This window comes from Dendroctonus ponderosae, unplaced genomic scaffold (assembly GCF_020466585.1).
Source record: "Dendroctonus ponderosae isolate FM_Combo_2020 unplaced genomic scaffold, Dpon_F_20191213v2 Dpon_F_20191213_1, whole genome shotgun sequence".
Lineage (NCBI taxonomy): Eukaryota > Metazoa > Arthropoda > Insecta > Coleoptera > Curculionidae > Dendroctonus > Dendroctonus ponderosae.
Window position 1 is genome coordinate 32,910,690 of NW_026017110.1, and position 20,409 is coordinate 32,931,098.

General features: G+C 36.8%; 2 protein-coding genes and 1 long non-coding RNA gene across 7 annotated transcripts in view; 1 reads left to right on the plus strand and 2 right to left on the minus strand.

Moving 5' to 3' along the window:
* Positions 1-20,409, minus strand: part of LOC109541915 (leucine-rich repeat serine/threonine-protein kinase 1) — a 444,231-nt gene that overhangs the window by 348,295 nt on the left and 75,527 nt on the right. The gene's annotated exons all lie outside the window — the stretch shown is intronic.
* LOC125505893 lies at positions 6,699-14,143 on the minus strand. Its single transcript, XR_007282529.1, has 3 exons — positions 13,203-14,143; positions 10,883-11,393; positions 6,699-6,713 (listed from the first exon to the last, which is right to left on the minus strand). It is a non-coding gene; the product is annotated as an uncharacterized LOC125505893 (long non-coding RNA).
* On the plus strand, positions 14,950-19,150 carry LOC109533275 (cytochrome P450 6A1). The gene is made up of 9 exons (XM_048670759.1): positions 14,950-15,119; positions 15,355-15,784; positions 17,085-17,277; positions 17,333-17,460; positions 17,521-17,649; positions 17,736-17,969; positions 18,086-18,178; positions 18,265-18,423; positions 18,710-19,150. Exons 2-9 carry the CDS (start codon positions 15,364-15,366, stop codon positions 18,874-18,876), a joined length of 1,524 nt encoding a protein of 507 aa, XP_048526716.1. The 5' UTR covers positions 14,950-15,119; positions 15,355-15,363; the 3' UTR covers positions 18,877-19,150.

Sequence of the window (20,409 nt, forward strand, 5' to 3'; positions counted from 1 at the left end):
AGCGGATAGGGAAAGTCAAGCCAAAGAAAGATCAAGTAAACAGTATAATAACAGACACCGTTCTAGAAAATTATCTGATCTAGGGGTAGGAGATTACGTCTGGGTAACTGATTTACGAGTTTACGCAAAAGTTGTTCAAATTTTGGACGAACCTCGATCTTATTTAATCGAGTCTAATTCCGGGATTTTCAGAAGAAATAGATGGCACTTAATACCAGCGCCATATTACACTCAACGACAGTTTACCCCCACGTATACTTCACTTGATAACGACCCATCTGGAAATTATTGTAACAATGATAGTTTCAAGATAACAGAAAGTGCTAAAGTGAATCCGCCAGTGAACAGTGAAATTACAAGTGCTACTGGGAGCATTGCGCCTGGCATATCTGACTTTTGCTCCGCAAAAACGTGTGATTCGCCAAATGTAACTGATGAGGGTTCAAGCCAAAGACCTAGGCGAAATGTACAAAAACCTAGGTATTTGGAAGATTATGTTTGAATGTATTTTCATTTACCGTTTCGTTTAGATTTAGAGTGCTGTTTAAGTTTATAGCTGGAAAAAGGGGGATGTTCTGTTGGTAACTAACTTGGCAACAATGTGATGGAAGTGACGGGTTGCCATGCTAGGGGAGGATCTGAGGTTAGGACAGGAAAAGGGTGAACGCATGGATTCCGGAAGAATACAGTTTATTTTCTCCCCTCAAAAAGGACTTTTATTAAAAGAACCCATTGACATAACACAAGGAATCGCTTGGAGTTGCAAAGGAGGAGAAATGGAGTGATAGTAATAAGAAGTTGATGGAAAAACGAATAAATCTAACAGACAAACATCAAAACAATGTTGAAGAAATATTAAAGGCTATCCGAAGAGATGTGAAGCTACACAAAACAGAGGAAATAACGAGGGTAATAGAGAAAAACAGGGGAATGAAAGTGTTTAGGAAAAAATTGTCAGAGGGTAAGAAGCAATTAAATAAGATAATTGACAAGAAGAACGGACAAACCACCACAAATAAGCGAGATATCCTGCTAATCGTGAGAAGCTTCTATGCGGAACTGGATAAGAAAACTTCAACAACAGAAATTGGCGTAGGCATTCCAGTGATACAAAACCAGGGATCAGAAGACATCCCAGAAATCACTCAAGACGAAATAAACAACTGCTTAAAAAACATGAAAAACAATAAATCGCCAGCCGATGACAAAATGAGCACCGAAAATATAAAACTAGGGGGGTCAGCGCTTCTAAAAATAGTCTCTAAACTATACAATGCTTGTTTAAGAAACTCCATTACGCCTGATCAATGGAATAAGTCCATCATAATACTTTTACACAAGAAAGGAGATATAGCCCAAATAGAAAACCACAGACCAATTATCCTGCTATCGCAGATATATAAGCTTTTTATGAGAATAGTCACAAAAAGGCTGAGAGCTGAATTAGATATTCACCAACATATTGAGCAGGCAGGATTTCGTAAGGGCTATGGCACCAGTGAACATCTTCATCCAATTAAAATCCTTATTGAAAAATGCATAGAGTATAATAAACCGTTAGTTCTCATTTTTGTAGACTATGAAAAAGCCTTTGACACAATAGACCACCATAACATGCTATGTCCCTCGCTGATTGCAGAATCGACCCTCGCAACATCGATATCATTAAGCAATTCTACAAGGGCGCGAATGCCCTTAGACTTCATGAAGACACTCCTGGCTTTCAAATAGAGAGAGGTGTCAGGCCAGGGGATTTCATCTCCCCCAAATTATTTCTCAACCTTTTAGAGTACATGTTCAAACGGACAACATCGAGAACCTTGGCATCAACATTAATGGAGAAAAACTTAGTCACCTACGCTTCGCCAATGATCTGATATTAATTACAAATGACTTCAAAGAAGCGCAAGAAATGATGAGCGAGATGAACCTAGCGTCCAGAGAGGCTGGGATTAAAATCAATATAGGCAAAACAAAGTTCATGACAAATCTAGTTGCCAATGAAAACCTAACAGTGAACAATTTAAACATTGAACAAGTATACTCCTACAAATACTTAGGCCACGAGATTCGATTGGGAAGAGATAATCAAACCTGCGAAATTGGCGGAAGAACAGGTCTTATATGGGCAGCCTTTGGAAAATTGAGCTACATCTTGAGATCTGATATTCCCATGTGTCTTAAGAGGAGAGTCTTCGACCAATGTATTTTACCAGTAGTAACTTACGGAGCCGAAACCCTGACTCTAACAAAGAACACCGCAAACAAAATAAGAGTAGCGCATGAAGCATGGGAGAAGTGGAGTAACAGATGCCGTCACAAGAATATCGACTCTAAAATGGAACTGTGCGGGTCAGCTAGCCCGAATAAGCGACGGCAGATGGACGAGAAAAATAACTGAATGGAGACCGCGAGACCACGCTTTCCGCAGCAGGGGTAGACCGCCCACTCGTTGGACGGATGATCTGAAGCGCATCTAAACCAACTGGTTAAATGCAGCACAGGATAGAGGTAGATGGAAATCTTTACGGGAGGCTTATGCCCAGTAGTGGACGGGTATATAGCTGGGTGATGATGATGAACCAAAACGAGCGACACAGTCATACTATCAACAAGGAGAAAAGGAAAACTACAACCACTCGTCAAGTCTGAAAAAAAAATCAGCCACTCGCGACATCAGACTCGCAATCAGGATGGTCCGAGTACACGGGCTTCAAATCTTGGACATGCCAAATGCCCCTATCGTAAAATTTCATCACTAAAATTCAAACAAGTGAAGAGAAAGCGAAATCGTAAATATCGCATGGCTAATCTTAAAATATCGATTTTCAACGTCAAGCAAATTCAAGCAAAAAAAAATTAATAAATTCAAGAAAAATTCAAATGGTAGATAAATAGTTCAAACCCTGCAATTTTCAGCAAATATAGCCACTAGCTGTCGCAGCAAAGCTAGAACACTCAGCGATGGAATGCTGCCGAAATACCTACTTAATTCTTTTACCGTGATTATACATAGACTGACTAAATGATGTTAAAAAGGAAAAATGGTGAACTTACTCTAGCGAACAAGAAAACGTGGTTTGATGACCACGAGTTACCGTCTGCCAACTGTTTGCCTATACTCTACGTTAATTGCTTAATTAAATGGAAAACAGGAAGTGAATTAACTTAAATCATTACACAAAAAAAATATTGTAATAAAATAAAGAAAAACAGTAATTGACCTGACTATCGCTCGTCCCAATATCAGCTCTATGTTGCCTCGAGAAAATCGCCGACACCTCGTGCTACCAATGCTCAATTTCCAGTTTCATCCAGGCTGTCCCTAGCCATCCAATACACAATTTCAGAAAGCCAGTTGATGATGGGGCTAGGATAATTGCAGCATGTAGAAAAATCTACAACAAAATGGCGACTCGATGGTCAAACTGTGACGATCGTTGAGGAACCGTTCGACCACTCTTTTCGATCGTTGGTACTTGATTTTCCTTCGCTGAGTCATCCTGCTCAATCCATTCCTCGTCCCTTTCCTTCAGTAACGGTCGTCCGCAACGCTGGGGCAAAGTGACGGTGATCGACTATCTTCGGCAATGTCTGGTACTTGATTCCCTTCGCTCGGTGACCCTGCTGGGTCCACTCCTCGTCCCTTCCCATCAATAACGGTGGTCCGTGAAGGTGGGGTAACCACCATGTTGCCAGACAAAACCATGATAAAGACTGCTGATGTTTGGGAGCGAAATACAAATATCCAAACATCAAAATTCAAATAATCCCCTAAATATTACTAACCTAATCTGACAAACATGCTTACTAAATCCAAATTACAAGTGAAAATCGGTTGAAAACAATAGCTTACTACAATTATAACTTTTAACTACACACATTTGAGAACAACGGGTTAGCAGATAGGTGGACCGCTAACTAAATTCTATTTTTGACCGTTACAACGTATCGGTTCTCTTTGATATTGCACTCCACACCAGCACATTCAATAAAACCTTCTTCCAAATATCTCTTTACTTTCTCTTTTCTCTCTCTCTTTTATATCCAGATAGATTGCTGCGCCACCATGCACTCCTTTTCCGCAGAAGCTCGACACCAATTTGAAATTGTGGATTCCGATGTTGACCAATTGATCTTGTTTTCGCCAGTGATCGTACTTCAACGTTGCGTCACAAAACGTGACTTCAGGTAGCAAATGAAGGACGTTTGTAATTATATCTCATGTGTCTCTATCACTCAGGTACAGTTGATTGTTGTTAACAGGTTAGCGAGCTATAAAAAAGGACTCTCATAATAACATATCAATCTAGTAACACTGTATTAAAAGCTGTTATTATTTTATTTCTTTAAAATACTTTAGATACTTGAATAAAGAAGCCCCACGTTTTATAATGTATCAACAAAGTCAGTCTTGTTTTATGAACCACTTTTGTGTGTTATTAATCAGGCCTCAATAGTTAATAAAATGTCAAACAACAATAGACACATAAACACTTCCCTACCTTCCCGTGGCGTTTTGCGTGATCAAACAAGCAGAGTTAGTTACGAGGTGCCCAATGGTTAACACTCATTATCGGACAAAGCACGTTATACGTGACGTACCATTGAAGAAGCGTTGATCAAACTATAGGCATGCATACATGTAGTAAGTATGTTCTTCGAACATGTGATTTATCAAATATTTACTAATCGCAAGTTACTGCACATTTTGATGAAGGATACTTAAATGGGTCAATTTGGATTTGGAAGTCTGAGTGGTGTTAAAGTTTCTTTCCATGTCATTTTATCAAGTATCGTCCGTTTCGATGTTACCAAAATTTGTGTACTGGCGTTGTTTGTCAATCTTTTGCAGATATGCTGGGCATTTTGGATCTCTAGCAGTGTGTGATCTATTACTGAGGTTCACCCGTTTACAATTTGAGCAGCCCAGTGTTTCTGATGAGGATTTACTCTTGATTTGCGCCACATTTACAGGGTGTCCCAAATATGATTATTCATACAACTCACCTTAGTGCAAAAGTTGACGGTTGCCGACATACAGGGCGTCAAACTTACATTTTAGTTTCAGTTTTTCGCTATTCTACTTTAAACGGAGTTTTTTTTCATATTTCAACGAAATTTAGTATACAGGAATTTTCGAGCATCAGAAATCCAAATGTCCCATCAAATTTTGATCAACTTGTAGAAAAAGCCACTTGCGGCGATATCTGGGCAAAAAAATGGTTTAAACTTTTTGATCATCCGGTATTCTGACTTTCAATTGTCAAACTGCAGCAATATAGTTTTTCGGTCTCCAGAAAACATATAAAAGTTCTGTCAAAACTCCTGGGAAATTAGAAAAATTAGTGAATGTTCAATTTACTGATTTTAGCAGTGAAAATGGATGGAATCTCACTTGAACTTAGGCAGCAAAAAATAATGAAAAACGTAAACATCTTTCATCATTTACCTCGGAACTTTTAAATTATTATTATTATTATTATTGACCTAGCGAGATAAATATTGTGACGGAAATGGGCTGGGGTACTCACGTTTGAAATGGAGGGATCAAAATTCATGGTATTTCCTGAATCAGGTATCACCTGTTCTGGAGATTTCGAGAAGCATCTGGGTTACCTGAAGGAATCTATATAAGCGGCGAGGAGAACCAGACAGGGGGAGTGAAGTGACAGGAGCGACCGGGTGCAGAAGAGGTTAAACCCCGCGAGTCTGACGAGCGAGTTTTCCGCCTGTTATTGTTATTTTTTGAGAAATTGACGGTAATTTTGAAGTTAGTTTGTTTCTGTTCCATATTTAAAGTTATACCGAGATGAATAAAAGTTGGAAGCTGAAGAAAGAGTTTGATACTCGGTCATCCACGGTACAATATAACTTCTCACTTGGGAAATGGAGCAAATAATGGTGACTTCTCAGGTTAGTGGTAAAAAAACATAATTAATTGGTAGGATTAGATTTTCTTGTCTGTAAGCAGGTGCTATTTGTTAGAAGTTAAGCTAGGATTTTCATCACATTTTAAGGATAGTTTTTAAATCAGCCAAGACAGTCAGGTTGGTCAGCTGAAATCGTTGAGGCGGATAATTTTTTTGTTACAAACTGCTTGTTGGGTATATCGCTTCAAAAATGTTTGTCTCTAAAAAAGGTAGAATTTCCTCACGTCTGATACAAATACAGACTGCTAAATAGTACTTTTATTTAGCAATAAGAACGAATTATTTATCAAAAAGTAATCAAAAACTATCACCTAGAGAGTATCCTGCGACACAACTAGGCTCAAGCTGTAAGAGAAAATTCCAGTTAGAAAAGAAATTAATTTGAAAAAATTACCTTGACGTTTTGATAGCAATTTTCTGCAATCGTTATTAAAAAAACCTAAAAAAGAGTATGTTAATAAATTGTGTAACAATAGTAGGATACTAATGGGTCTTTCGGGTTTTTAGGCTGTCGTGCGGTAGAATTCCTTCTTGACGTTTCGCAAGCACGAGTGGCTTGCATCTTCAGAAGTGGTTTGGTTGAACGCATACACTGTTCTGAAGCGATTCCTAGGGCGCAGTCCGTATTTATGCACCGGTTGCGATGACGTGGTTTGTCATGACGTGCCTGTGTCATCGGAGCCTGCGCATTCTGTTGCGCTGTTGCAATCCTCCGGTGTACTGGATCCTCTCTCCTGTCCTGAGCTGTTGCTTTTTCTTGCTGTTTTGCGTTGGTGAGTGCTGGAAACCATATCCCGTTTAGCGCCATTGTCTCTTCTTTTCTGTTCAAATTGTCGTCGTGTTTGTAGATTTCAATGCCTTCTCGTATTAGTCGGGGGCGATAGCCTGACGTTATGGTCAGGACCTGACAGAAAGTCTATACTACTTGTGTGAGATTTGATTACTTTTGAATACTCGTACTGACTAGTTACTTTAGGATTCAATCCTCGTTACTTCTGTTCAGTTATTCAAGTACTCAATTTAGTGGTAAGCCTTACGAAAGTCGAAGACCGATATATTTTATTAGTGAGCTTCAGATTTGTTACACGGATACTTTAGTCATACAAACCATATACAGCCCTTGAATTTATCCGATGAATTTATGATTCTCGCAATAGATAGGTATATTTACATCTAAGAATAAAAAATCAGACCATTTTTATGCATTTTTAAATCAGCAGTTAATTGATTCCCTATTGTACTTCCTATTGTCACTGTATACATTGTCCGCTGACATTTTGAACCCCCACGGTCGTTATTACTAGCAGTTTCTAAATAAAATGTCTTTTTGAAACAATTTTTGAAAGCAAGTCATTTAACTCTGTGAAGCAATATGCTACATATCCATAAATAAATTTTGGTACAGCAGTAATATAGTGCGACAATTATCAATTTTAATAAACGTCTTTTTATAAATAAGCAGTTTTGAAATAAGTCACAATTATCATGTTACATTTTATATTATCAATGTTAATGTCAAAATATAATTGAAGTTTACCATCCGGCACCGTGCACGCAGTTTTCATTGATAAGAATCGACCAATGCTGAAAATTACACGCAGTTTTCGGTATCCATCCGTATGGGTCCGGGTCCGGGTACTGATTACTGATTATTAATTATCATTTATTTTAGTTAGTCTGAACGAGTACCCGTATCCATCGGTATATGAATTCGGTACTGGTAGTACAGGATTGGGCTTTGGACTCGAAAGTTAGGATTGATTTTCCGCGATCTGATTACTTGAATACTACGTTTGGTAGTTCGGTATTCGTTACTTCGGATATTGATGAGTAACGAGTACTCGAATACCGATTAGTTACTTCTTTCCCACCACTAGTTTCGCTGCTGTTATTTGTTCGCTGCTGTTATAGGATAGAGTATTTCATTTAGTCTATCCTGATCCACGGGAGGTACATTTTTCGGGTGGTTTAGGTATTCTTCAATTATTTGATCACTATCACCGGCATTGTTGCATATTGATTGAGTTTCCAGAGCGTTTATATCGGTAACGGGGTTTCGCGATAGGGCATCAGCTGCTTGGTTAGATCCTACTTTTTTGTACTTAACTTTGTAGTCGAATTCTTCCAATTTCAATCTCCATCGGACAAGGCGGCTATTGGGTTCTCGCAAAGAGTATACCCATTCTAGTGGTTTGTGGTCGGTCAAAATGGTGAATTTGGAGCCAAATAGTTATGGTCTAAAATATTTACATCCCCACACTACAGCGAGAAGTTCTTTTTCAATTGGGGAATAATTGATTTCTGCTGGGTTCAGAGTGCGCGATGCGTAGCATAAAGGATGTCCATCCTGAGACATTATAGCTCCAATAGCAAAATTCGATGCGTCCGTGTTAAGCTCAAATGGTTTCGTAAATTCTGGATAAGCTAAAACTGGCTCGCTGCTTAAGATAGTTTTGCAAATTTCGAAACAATCGGGAAAGGCTTTGGAGTGAATAACTTTTTGATTCTTTTTGAGGCATTGTGTCATGGGTTTAGTTATTTTGGCGAAATTTTTTATGAATTTTCTGTAGTAGCCTAACAATACTAAAAATGATTTTATGTCTTTTTGATTTTTGGTAAAGGAACGTTAATTGCAGCTATTTTTTTGGGTTTGGTTTTGTTCCTTGTGGAGTGACGATGTGTCCCAGAAATGCAACTTCTTTTCTCAAAAACTCACATTTATCTAGTTGTACTTTGAGACATGCTTCGCGTAATTTGGAAAATACAAGGCTTAAGTTTTGAATGTGTTCTTGGAGTCCTGAGCTAAATATGATGAAATCATCCACGTATACCATACATATTTCATTTTGCAGGTCCTTCAACACTTCGTCCATAACTCGCTGAAATGTCGAAGGTGCGTTCTTTAACCCGAATGGCATGCGCAAGCACTCGTAATGACCATTCTCGACAGTGAAAGCAGTTTTTTCAATAGAATCCTTGGCCATTTCTATTTGATGTAAACCACTTGCGAGATCTAGTGTGGAGAAATATTGTGCTCTGCCTAATTTGTCCAGAATATCCTTGATGTTGGGGATTGGCCAACGGCTATCGATTGTTTTCTGATTAATGTTGCGATAATCCACTACAATCCTCCATTTTTGTTTGTTGGATGCATCAGGCTTTTTTTCGACAATCCAAATTGGTGAACTCCATGGGCTAGTTCAAATACGAATTATACCATTCTCTAACATTTCGTTTTTATGGACGTAAGGATACCTAGAGGATTTACTATGGACCGGAATTTTATCCGTTGTTTTTATTTCGTATTTCACTTTTGATGTAAAATTTAAAATTGAACGGCTGCTTTCCGTACCTATTAGCAACTTTAAATTAAGTGATTTGATTTCTATATAGGGAAGTGCGTTGTTAGATGAAATGTTAATTTCTATCAAGTCGGTGACTTTTCTCGGCTGGCAGCCGGAAAATTTTCGACATTTTCGATTGTTGGTTCAGAAAGTTGGTCATTGGAATAATAGGAAGCTTCGTTAATTTCGTCAACTACTTGATACTCATGTGGGTCAATGGCGAAATTTTCGTCTTGATATTCAGCTGATGGATAGCTGGAGTCATCTGAATATCCTTGAGAAAATAGTTCTTCGGAAATAAAGTTTGGCTTTTGGTTGAAAGTGTTTCTAAATGCATTATTGAAAGGTCTTCACCCATTGGTCGGATTTTGATAAGAAGATCTCATTGTTTGAACGCTAGAGTTACGAGAAATACCTGACATTGGGGTTGGTTTTGGTAGTTGATTTGTTAGAATTTGATTTGGTTTGAAGGCGTTCTGGGGTTTGCCAAATACTTTTTTATTTGTTGGGTATCTTCTAGGGGGTATCATTTGGCTTTGAATMTTTATAGGTTGGCTGGGCCATTTGAATCTTTCTTGATGATTAGGGATACTGTTGAATTGTGGTTTTGAAAATTGGGGGTTTGCAAATTGAGGCAGGTTTTATTGAAATTGGTTATCAGAAAAATTGTTGTTGTGACGGAAGTTATTTGGTTTTGCATGCAAGAAGTCATTGCCTTTAAAAATTTTTTGTTCATTTAATCCTCCATATAGTTTTTCAAAGTTTTCGAATGCATTCACGTATGCCATTGCGCCTTCTAGACTACTGGGTTTCTTCAAATGCATATTATTTTTTAAAATTCCCGTACATCCTGCAACGAATGTATTTAAAGCAGTTTTATCAAAGTGTTTAATCTGATAGAGTTTTTCTTCTGGCCGTAAGGTAGCGTCATTGCTAATGCGTTGAGCGATATTACTTCTCAGCAACTGAAGTCTGCTGCCGAAATTTAGTAAATGTTCTCCTTTGGAAGGACTCGTTCTAGTTAATTCATGTATTAGGCAATCTAGATCTCTGCGATCAGCAAAGCATTGAATTAACGCGTTTTTTTAGACTATTCCAATCATTTAACTCAGTTCAATTACCTACCAGAATTTCTGCTTTGTCAATTAATTTTCCTTGAACTGATTCAAAAATTAACTTGTTTAATTCAGTGTCATTGAGCGCAGCATAACTACTGAAAAGCGACTCGCATTTCCCTAAAAATCTATTTAAAGGGTTGCTATTACCATCAAAAGGTTTGATGAGGTTTAATCGAGATTTCAACATATCCCAGTTCATTTTAGTTTGATTATTTCTATCTTGATTCATGTAAGAAGCTACTGTTTCCTTCTGTACTGATAAGTTTTGAAGTTTATTCACCAATTCTTCAAGTGACTCGTTATCACTTATCATTAACAAACATGTAGCAAAATAAATCCAAATGGTCAAATTCAATTAAAAAAATATTAATCAATGATAAAAATTAAGTCTTCTATACTAATTACGTATAATACGTTGAAATCTATTAATATCCCTATCCAAGACTTAAACGGAGGTTTTCAAGGGGCGAAAGAAAGTGGCACTTACAGTTTGATCTTCTGTAGTCTCCAGGCTTCTTCTCCTGATTCTGCTCTTGGCCTCTGCTGTCGTCGTCCAAAGTTCTGGATTGTACTTAAGGGTAGAAACCCACATAGTTTTTTCCCGCACGATTCGGATAACTACGGCACAATGCTACCGACTGCGCAAATTACGTGTATTAAACGACGAACAGACTTTTTAAAATAGGTTTATTTCTGTACTACAACTAGTTAGCTGAGCATTTAGAGCAAGAATGAATATAATTATTGTTGAACTTAAAAATGTAAACTTGTGTTAAAGTCTTTTGTCAGCAATTCTTACGTTCAGGTGTGAACTGCTGGACCTTGATGACTTCCAGCGGATGATGGCTGCTGTGTCAGCGGTTCCCATGCAGTATCGGCGGATACTACATATGTAACTCGCGGATGACACGGTTTTGTTAGTCTCTAGCTTAGAAGATCTACAGCGGAATTTGAACAGTGTGGTAGTAAAGTGCGACGCAGCTGGCTTAGAACTAAACCTAAAAAGGACCAAAGATTTAGTAATCAGTAAACAGCAGAATATCAGAGCTGATATCAGAGTCAAAGGCATGCGCTTGGAACAAGTTCATCAGTTCAGATACCTAGGCAGCGTTATAACAGAAAATGCAGATAGCCACACAGAAGTAAGATCAAGGATAGAACAAGCACGAAGAGCTTACAGACAAATGAGCAATGTTCTAGGATGCAGGGACCTAAAATTATCCCTACGAATCCGACTGCTTAGATGATACGTATTATCTACATTAGTGTACAGAGTTGAAGCTTGGACCATCAACAAAAATGAAGAAAGTCGGCTTGCAGCGTTCGAGATGTGGGCCTACAGGAGACTGCTAAGAGTCACGTGGTCTGAAAGAATCACCAACGTGGCAATACTACAGCGCTTAAATAAGACCACTGAGATCCTATCCACTATAAAAAAGAGGAAACTAGAGTATTTCGGCCATTTCATGCGAGGAGAAAAGTACAGACTCTTACAAAACATCATGCAGGGTAAAATACATCGCAGCCGCGTACCAGGCAGGAGGAAAACGTCATGGGTGAAAAAGCTGCGCGACTGGTATAAAACGAATTCACACACACCTTTCAGACCTGCCGTGGACAAAGTACGGCTAGCGTTGTTGGTAACCAACGTTCTGAAAGGACACGGTACATGAGAAGAAGAAGAAGTCCAATGTGTAGCCCTTTGCTGGTGTCAGTTCTTACAGCTTCTGCCATGTTACTGTGGCATTTTTCCATAACTAATCGCATATTCGCAGATTCGAAGTTAGTTTCTATTTTGCCAAAGGAGCTTCAAAATAAGCCACAGTTTGACAAATGCTTGTTATTATTGACAAAGGCTGTTATTATTGCCAAAAAACATCATTGCCGCTTTGACTTTTCATCAAAATATTGTAGAAGAGTACTTTTTTAATATATAATTTTAATATTTAATTTTTAATATATCAAAAATGTTCGTAATTTGACAAAAAGATAGTAATTTTTCGTTTAAAATGCTTAAGTATTCAAATAGGCTACCAATCAAACGTCGGACCTTTTCAAAATAATGCTTAATAACAAAGTTGAAATTCGATCTTCAACTGTTAATATATTCTTAAAATTTTGGAAATTTTTTTAAAAATATTTTTCTCGTACTCTCTAAGTGGGCCCCTATATACCCTTAAAAGGAATGACGCCAATTTTGAATCACTCTGTATATAATAGTTGTATTATTATATAATATTACGAAGCCTGCTGAGTTATAAGTTGGGCTCTGTCAACGAAATATCTGCTTAACTAAAATAGACACCCCTGACTGTCAAAAAGGCAATAAGCCAATAAACACAAGTGCTCTCTTGCTTCATCGTTCATTTTGATCAAATTAATTCTCATGGAAATTGAAATGTGGCGGCCAAGTCAAAACCGCAGTACTCAATGCTACAAACATATCCGTCTTTTTCGGAAATATTTGGATTCTAAAAAAAAAATCGATCTTATTGTGGCAATTTATTTATCAGGTTTAGGGCAGTTATTAAAATGACCTAATTATTTCTTGTAATTTTAATAACGTCCGATCATCCGATCTAATTTAAGAATTTTTCTATTGAAGTTTTTGCAAAATCTTCAGCTTCCTCTAAGCTTCTGTTTTCAATCAACTGTAAGCAAAACAGAACATGAGCACATTTGCCTCATAATTGTTTTGAAAATTATTTTGTTCTCCCGATTGTCAAGTCAATATAACGCTTCTGATAAAATATCAGTTGTAAAAGTTACTTCAATTTGATCAATCCATTCTAACGCAAGTAATCTACCTATAATTGGCTGAAATTGAAACCCTTCTTCTTCCTGTATTACACCTAACGTCATCAGCTGGAATAAATCGAATATACCAGGTTATATAATCAACATACTCTCACATACACTCATTTCTAATGTTGCTTAAGCGGATTTTCTAACCCAGTACTTACTGGCTCCCAACTCGAAAAACACTTCTTTTGTATGATGTCTAGCCTGACCCTATGCAGGTCAACTGAAATTTGTAATCAAACATTAACAACGCACTTTGATAATATATACTTACATTGTACACAATTAAATTGTAGATACAAATGAAGCTCATAAATATACTGAAATTGCATATTGTTATATCGCCAAATAACAGAGTGCGCAGTAAACACCAGGCAATCTCCTTTAAGTATCAGTCTGTTATTCTCGACCGCTGCTATCATTAAATAGCTGCATCGTTCTACTCTCCTTCATGACGCAGCACATCAGAAAACTAATTTACCAACATCCAAAGCTAAAGCGTGTGCATCAATTGAAATTCATCTACTTACCGTCTGACATTTTATGTACTTATATGCAATTATTCATGGGCGAAATGTATTGCATGTAGATATGTACCGTGCAGCTCAACAAATATACTGGTTTTCAATTTGAAACCAATATATTGGGACCCAATAATTAACATATGCCAACGTTTTGTTGTTACAATTTCTTATTCGAATTACAACATCCCAGCACAAGAGCAGAAAGTCACTTTGGGAATATCTTATACATAAATCTTAAAATATCATATCATATCATATATCTTAATAGATCATAAAGATTAATTGAAGTTCATATTTGTAAACCAGTTGTTTTCAGATATGAAAGCACCGGCTCGATCTCCAACTTTGAATAAAAAAAGTTGCAAATGCATCAACAGAAGACTAAGTATTTGAGAAAAAGAGATAATTTTTTCCAAATTTGAATTAATCCTCTAAATTTAATTTTTGGACTTCAATGCTACTTATTTTAAACCAAAATAGAAACTAATATTTAAAACGTGATTATCAAAATGCAACAGATTGAGATTAAAAATCGCTATCTGGATGCAACATTTTTGTTGATAGAGAAATATTTATTGATGATATGAAAAGTGAAGTTTAATCTAGTTTCTAAATCTGACACTAATTCTCTACCTACAACGAATTTGCCGTAGACTAATCTTATTTAAGAACTTCTGAAATATCCACTTCAAAAAGTATATTGCGTACTGAAGATACTTTCAGTATGCCAACAATTACGTTTAAATTGTTGCATGATTTCAAGTCAGAGCAGGACTGTTATATTTAAGAAACACCCACGATTTGTTTAAATTTGTCTCTAAATTAATTTCAAAGAAGAGCTATAACGAAAACTATATGTTTACATGGTATATAGGTATACAGATTGATGATAGTGAAATATTATCAAGTTTAAAAGAGGGCGGCTCTCCTAGGATTCCTCGATTTTCGATTTCGAAGTGTATGGTGGCTGGAATTTCAATTTACTGTTTTCTTTTATCTGATAATATATGCAGAACAATACATTATTAAAACTAAATTAACAGGTGCAATATTTCGTTACATGTTGATAGTAGCTATATAAATTTAATTTCTGTTTACTTGCGACAAATTAATACATTCGAATAGTAATCACTACTGCAAGAAGCTTAATGATAACGATTCTATTTGGGATTCCACTATCTAATACTTTAAAAGGTCTTTGACAAGATACGGTTCTGTGCTTAACAATTTATCAGCATTTTGATTACATATATATGTAGCATTCTTCCTGCAGAGAACTATAAATTAATCCGAAGCACCATACTAAGTTGTAATTCTTTCGGGTTAGTTTATAAAAACAACAGTTCCTATTTTTTAGTGAGTGCTAGTGCTTCATAAGGAAAGTTTGTGATAAAAAAGGTAAGTGAAAAAATTATATAATGTTTTTTAATATTTCAAATATTAGATTCAATTATTGCCGAAAACTTTATTATTAATAGTACGAGTAACATAACAAAACAGTCTTTAGGAACTTCTGCGATTTTTTAATATCGTAAAATGGCTACTACGCTATACCGTATATTTGGTCAGACGTTCTAAGAAACTAAAAAAATTGATGGAATGCGTATCGGTAAAACGTAATTTGTTTTTCTAGGATATTAATATGGCTTTGATAATAGCCGTTGGACTGCTATTGTCAATAATTCTATTATATTGTGTGTATTCAAAATGGAAGTTTCAACATTGGACACGAAAAGGAGTTCCCCAACTAAATCCTCGATTATTTTTTGGAGACACTCTTCCTTTGGTTAGAGGCCAAGCATTAAAGGATTTCCACTTGGGTCTTTATCAGAAATTTAAATCAACTGGCGCCAAATGCGTCGGAATCTATAATGCACACATGCCTGAGTTAGTGCCAATTGATATCATTTTACTCAAGGATATTATGGTGAAAGATTATTCATACTTTTCCTCGCATGGAGTGTTCTATCATGAAAAGAATGTACTCACATCTCACTTGTTTAATATTGAGGGGCAATCTTGGAAGGAGCGTCGAACGAAATTGACTCCAGTATTCACTTCAGGTAAGAAAGTACGAAAATGTCTAAGTGTGATATTTTAAGATCTAATTGTATTATCTGATTCGTAAACTATTAGCATTTATGTAATATTTTTTCTACCACTAATCTAAAAAATCCCTATTATTTAATGACCACTAACTAATATTCGCGCCTATTCTAGAGCTGATAGATTAAGCCACTTTTATTCGGATCAATTATGTTTGAAAATCACATAACATATTTGCGCCATTTTCTGAATTACGCCACTTCTCCTTACTCCATTTCATTAATGAGAAGTCATATTTCCCTACAACTGTACTTATTAATTTGAAACTTTCCATTTAAAAACCAATTTTGTTCCAAATTATTACAAATTTTACATGTGACCGAACTTAACTATGACTTTGTTGGACTCTTTATCCTTATAACCGTTCGTCCTTATGACCAGTTTATATACATATTTTTTGATGTAACTTGATAACATTCTCCATAAAGAATAAATAAGTTTAAATAATTTTCATTTTATAATTTAGGCGTACCCGGCATGATTATTAATTATTTTCAAAAAGTAACTGACAGCTGTCAGCATTCCTTTGTCATTTGATTGAATCTAAAATGACCACATTTGTCATGGCAACTAAGAGGGCCAAAATTTAAATAAAGATGCTGCAAATTAGCCATTTCAAAACATTAAATTGACAATCTCGGAACATCAATATCAGAATATCAGAATAGACAACCTGACACAAACTTACAGTCATTTTTAATACTGGAAAAATTCCGGTAGAAAAAAATAGATTTTGGCCGGTTTTCTCAACGTCATTTTGCAACTTATTTTTTTTACAATTTGCTCATACTTCCTTGTAGGTGAAATTAATAATTATTCGAGTAGCTGCAACTGTCATTTTTTACTTAAAATTTTAAATATATCAAAAACGGTTAGACTTAGGTATAAGATATTATAAATGAAATATATTCAGAATCTGAAGAATAATTCAAAAATGTAATAATATATAGAGACAGAAACAAAACAACAGAAGTAATGTAATTCTGAAAATATTTAAGGCCGCGTGGCTCCAATGGCTGCGGCACACTATCCAGTTTTCAAATTTCTCTTAATTACAGTTTGCCACATATCGATCGTCTTTAGTATATCATTATACTTACGTTTTACATCCGACATCTTGAGATCATGTACTTTATAATATGACTAGCTTCGAGCACTAGCACCAATGTATTTGCGTTAATATTACCACTTGGGTAATAATTTGATACTTTATATGGTATTGTATCTCAACATAAGTCATACTTAATTTATTTTTAGCGAAAATGAAGCAAATGTTTGACACAGTGGCTAGTAAAAGCCCTGGATTGGTTCGACTGGTTGGCTTGTCAGCCGATGCAAACAAACCTGCCGACATTAAAGAAATTCTTTCGAGATTTACAACTGATGTCATTTCGGGGGCAGCATTTGGACTTGAGTGCAAATCTTTGTATGAGCCAGATAACATGTTTCGGTATTATAATTAATAACTTTCCTTAAATGGATTATAGAAACCGTCTTCTTTTCAGGGCCATTGGAAAAGAGGCTTTTGAGCCTAATGCCCTTAAGCTATATATAGAGTATTTATTTCCTAGACAATTGTTAGGAAGCATAGGATATCAAACATTCTCAAGTCGTATTGTGTCCTATTTCTCAAGTATGAACAATATTTATTACAAAAAATAAAACACCTCCTTGAAAATTTATTTTATTACAGAAGTTGTAAATGAAACTATTCAATACAGAGAAAAAAATAACGTTCAGCGAAATGACTTCATGCAGCTTATGCTGCAGCTGAAGCAGCACGGATCACTCGTGAAAGAAGATGGTTCCGTTGACGTAAAAAGTACCTATCAATATCCAAAATCATGTTGTTTGAAATATGTCTTAATTTTTTGCATTTAAATTTATTCTGAGTTTTGCCAATTTTAGAAACGGAAACACAGATCACCGACAGAGAAATTTTGAGCGAATCTTTCTTAATGTTCCTGGCCGGACATGAAACATCTTCAAGTACATCGACTTTTGCTTTATTTGCTCTTTCCCAAAATCAAGATATTCAAGAAAAAGTCCGGAATGAGATTAATGAGGTATTGGAAAGACACAATGGAAAGCTCGGCTACGACGCTCTAATGGAGATGGAGTATCTTGACAAAGTAATAAGAGGTAATTAATTTATTAATTGTTGCAATTATGACATTAACTAGATCAGTTACAAACCATAAGTTTTTGTCTCCAAGGCGTCTTTAAAAACGTATTTATAGCAAATACTTTATTTTTAGAAACCCTTCGTAAATATCCGACTGTGCCAGTTATACCTAGGCGGTGCACCAAAGACTACCAAATCAAAAATACTAATACAGTCATTGACAAAGGTTAGTATTGATTCCGTCTGTTCTTGATAAAGAATTTTGAAAGAAACAATTTTGACTTAGGTACTTACCTGAACGTCTTATTTTAGGAACCCGACTGTACATTCCAGTAATTGGTGTACATCTAGATCCCGAGTACTATCCCGATCCAGAAAGATTTGACCCTGAAAGATTCAGTCCGGAAAACAAGGCCAAACGACCGGACATTGCTTGGATGCCATTTGGCGAAGGACCTAGGCAATGCTTAGGTAAAGTGTTGACAAATTAGTTTCTTAATATGCTTCCGAAAATCAACCACTGCGCTTCAAAAAAAGTTTAAACTATTTCAATATAAGTCATTGAGTTTAACTAAACATACGTGGTTTTGATTAATCTCATTAAAAATTAAACTTACTGTGGATATGAGCTTATCAGGATGTCGACTTAATATTCGTTTATCCCTAGTACCTACCTTTTATTATTACAAAATGAAGCTTGTTTACAAGCCATGCAAGGTTCCAAAATTATTTTACCTAATAATTATTTACTTTGTAGGAATGAGATTTGGGTTGCTGCAGAGCAAAGTTGCCTTAGCGTCTCTCTTGCCGACATTCAGATTTACGATAAATAAAGCTATGAAGCCGCCATACATAGCTGACGCCGGTACCCTCGTGTACATGTTCAAGCAGGATGTGCTTTTAGACGCTACTAGAATAAACTAGAATAACTATATTTAAGTGTTGTTGTAAGGATATTCAGGGCAAAATGGTATCTAATCCTGTTGGTGAAGCTAATTTAAAATAAATTGTAGATATTTTGTTAATAATCCTTTAATTATACTGCGCTTATATCCATATTTATTGATCATATCTGGTTCTTTTGGCTAACAGGCTTCTCGTATAAAATTATCACATTGTTTAGCTATATAACAACAATGTCAGTTAATGATTGTATTTTGGGTATAAATGTCGCAAATATAGAGACGCATGAATTGAGCGAGACTTTTTTATATTTTTTTCTAATTCATGACGCTAAAATGAACTCAAAGTTTTAAATAGATTTTAGAGAACTGTCGCTCCCACGACTTGTTCGTATTCTGTCACATATTCTCTAATTGAATATTTGTTGGATTATGAAGCTGAGTTGCTGATTCTTGCAAGTAATCAATATAGTAACATATTTTTTTCAAGGTTCAGGACATTTTTACATTTAATGAAAAAGTCTGTAGAATACAGGAAACGCTTGATTGTCATTTATTCTTGTGGGGTTGAGGGCGTACCTCTGCTCATAGAAACGGCAGTGTTGGTCAGAAATAACTCGAGTTGGTCTACGTGACTCGAGGTGTACGGTCGACAGCGTGCTGCGTTCGCGAAGTGCTTTGTTGGTTAGGAGTGCTCAGAGTGATTTTAGTGTGACCATGTGTCTTGCTTAGTTGTACCATTGTGCTTCTCAGCGCGATTCTATAATTTAGTGCTGTGTATACACGGCTGATTTTCTGTGGTGTTGCAGGTTTGGGGAAACCGCATGCCGCCGCTCACAGCCGAGGATGTTGTGGGAAGGTTTGAGGCACTGGAGTCCAGACTGGGGGCCACCTTAGAGGAGCTTAAGTGCTCCAATGAAAAGGTGGCTTACTGGATGGAACCTGCAGAAAGAGCTGAAAAGCTCTTGAAGCCCAGTTGCCAGGAACCAGGCAGTGAGGAGTGCGGCAGTGAGAGCGAGGCGGCCGAGGGACCCGCTGAGGCGGCGACTCCCCCGGCAGCCCCCAAGGAGGGCCAGGGCCCGGTAACGGACTCTTCCGACGGCAAGGGTTTTGAAACCCAAAGTCGCCGACGGAAGAGAAAGCGGACCCGGCCCATGTCCTCCAGCGAGGAGGAAAGTAATAAGATTGACTCTTTGTCCACAGGAGTCAACAAGAGAGACCCCGGAAGAGCAGCCCAGCCAAGGATAAGAAAAAGCAGGCCACCCCTGCCGCCCAGCAGCAACCGGAAAGGAGGACAAAGATTCCTCCAATTATACTCCGTCAAAAAGACAAGTACGACGAAATAACCAAGCGGCTCAATGATAAAAGAGTAAGCTATGGCTGCGGTGTGACAACGAAGGAGGGTGTCAGAACGCACCCAACAATAAAAGACTACAGGGCAATGATTCGGGTACTGGACCAACACAATTACCAGTACCACACATACCAGCTTGAGGAGGAAAAGCAGCTCCGAGTAGTTATACGAGGAGTGGTAGAATCATGGACAGAGCCCAAA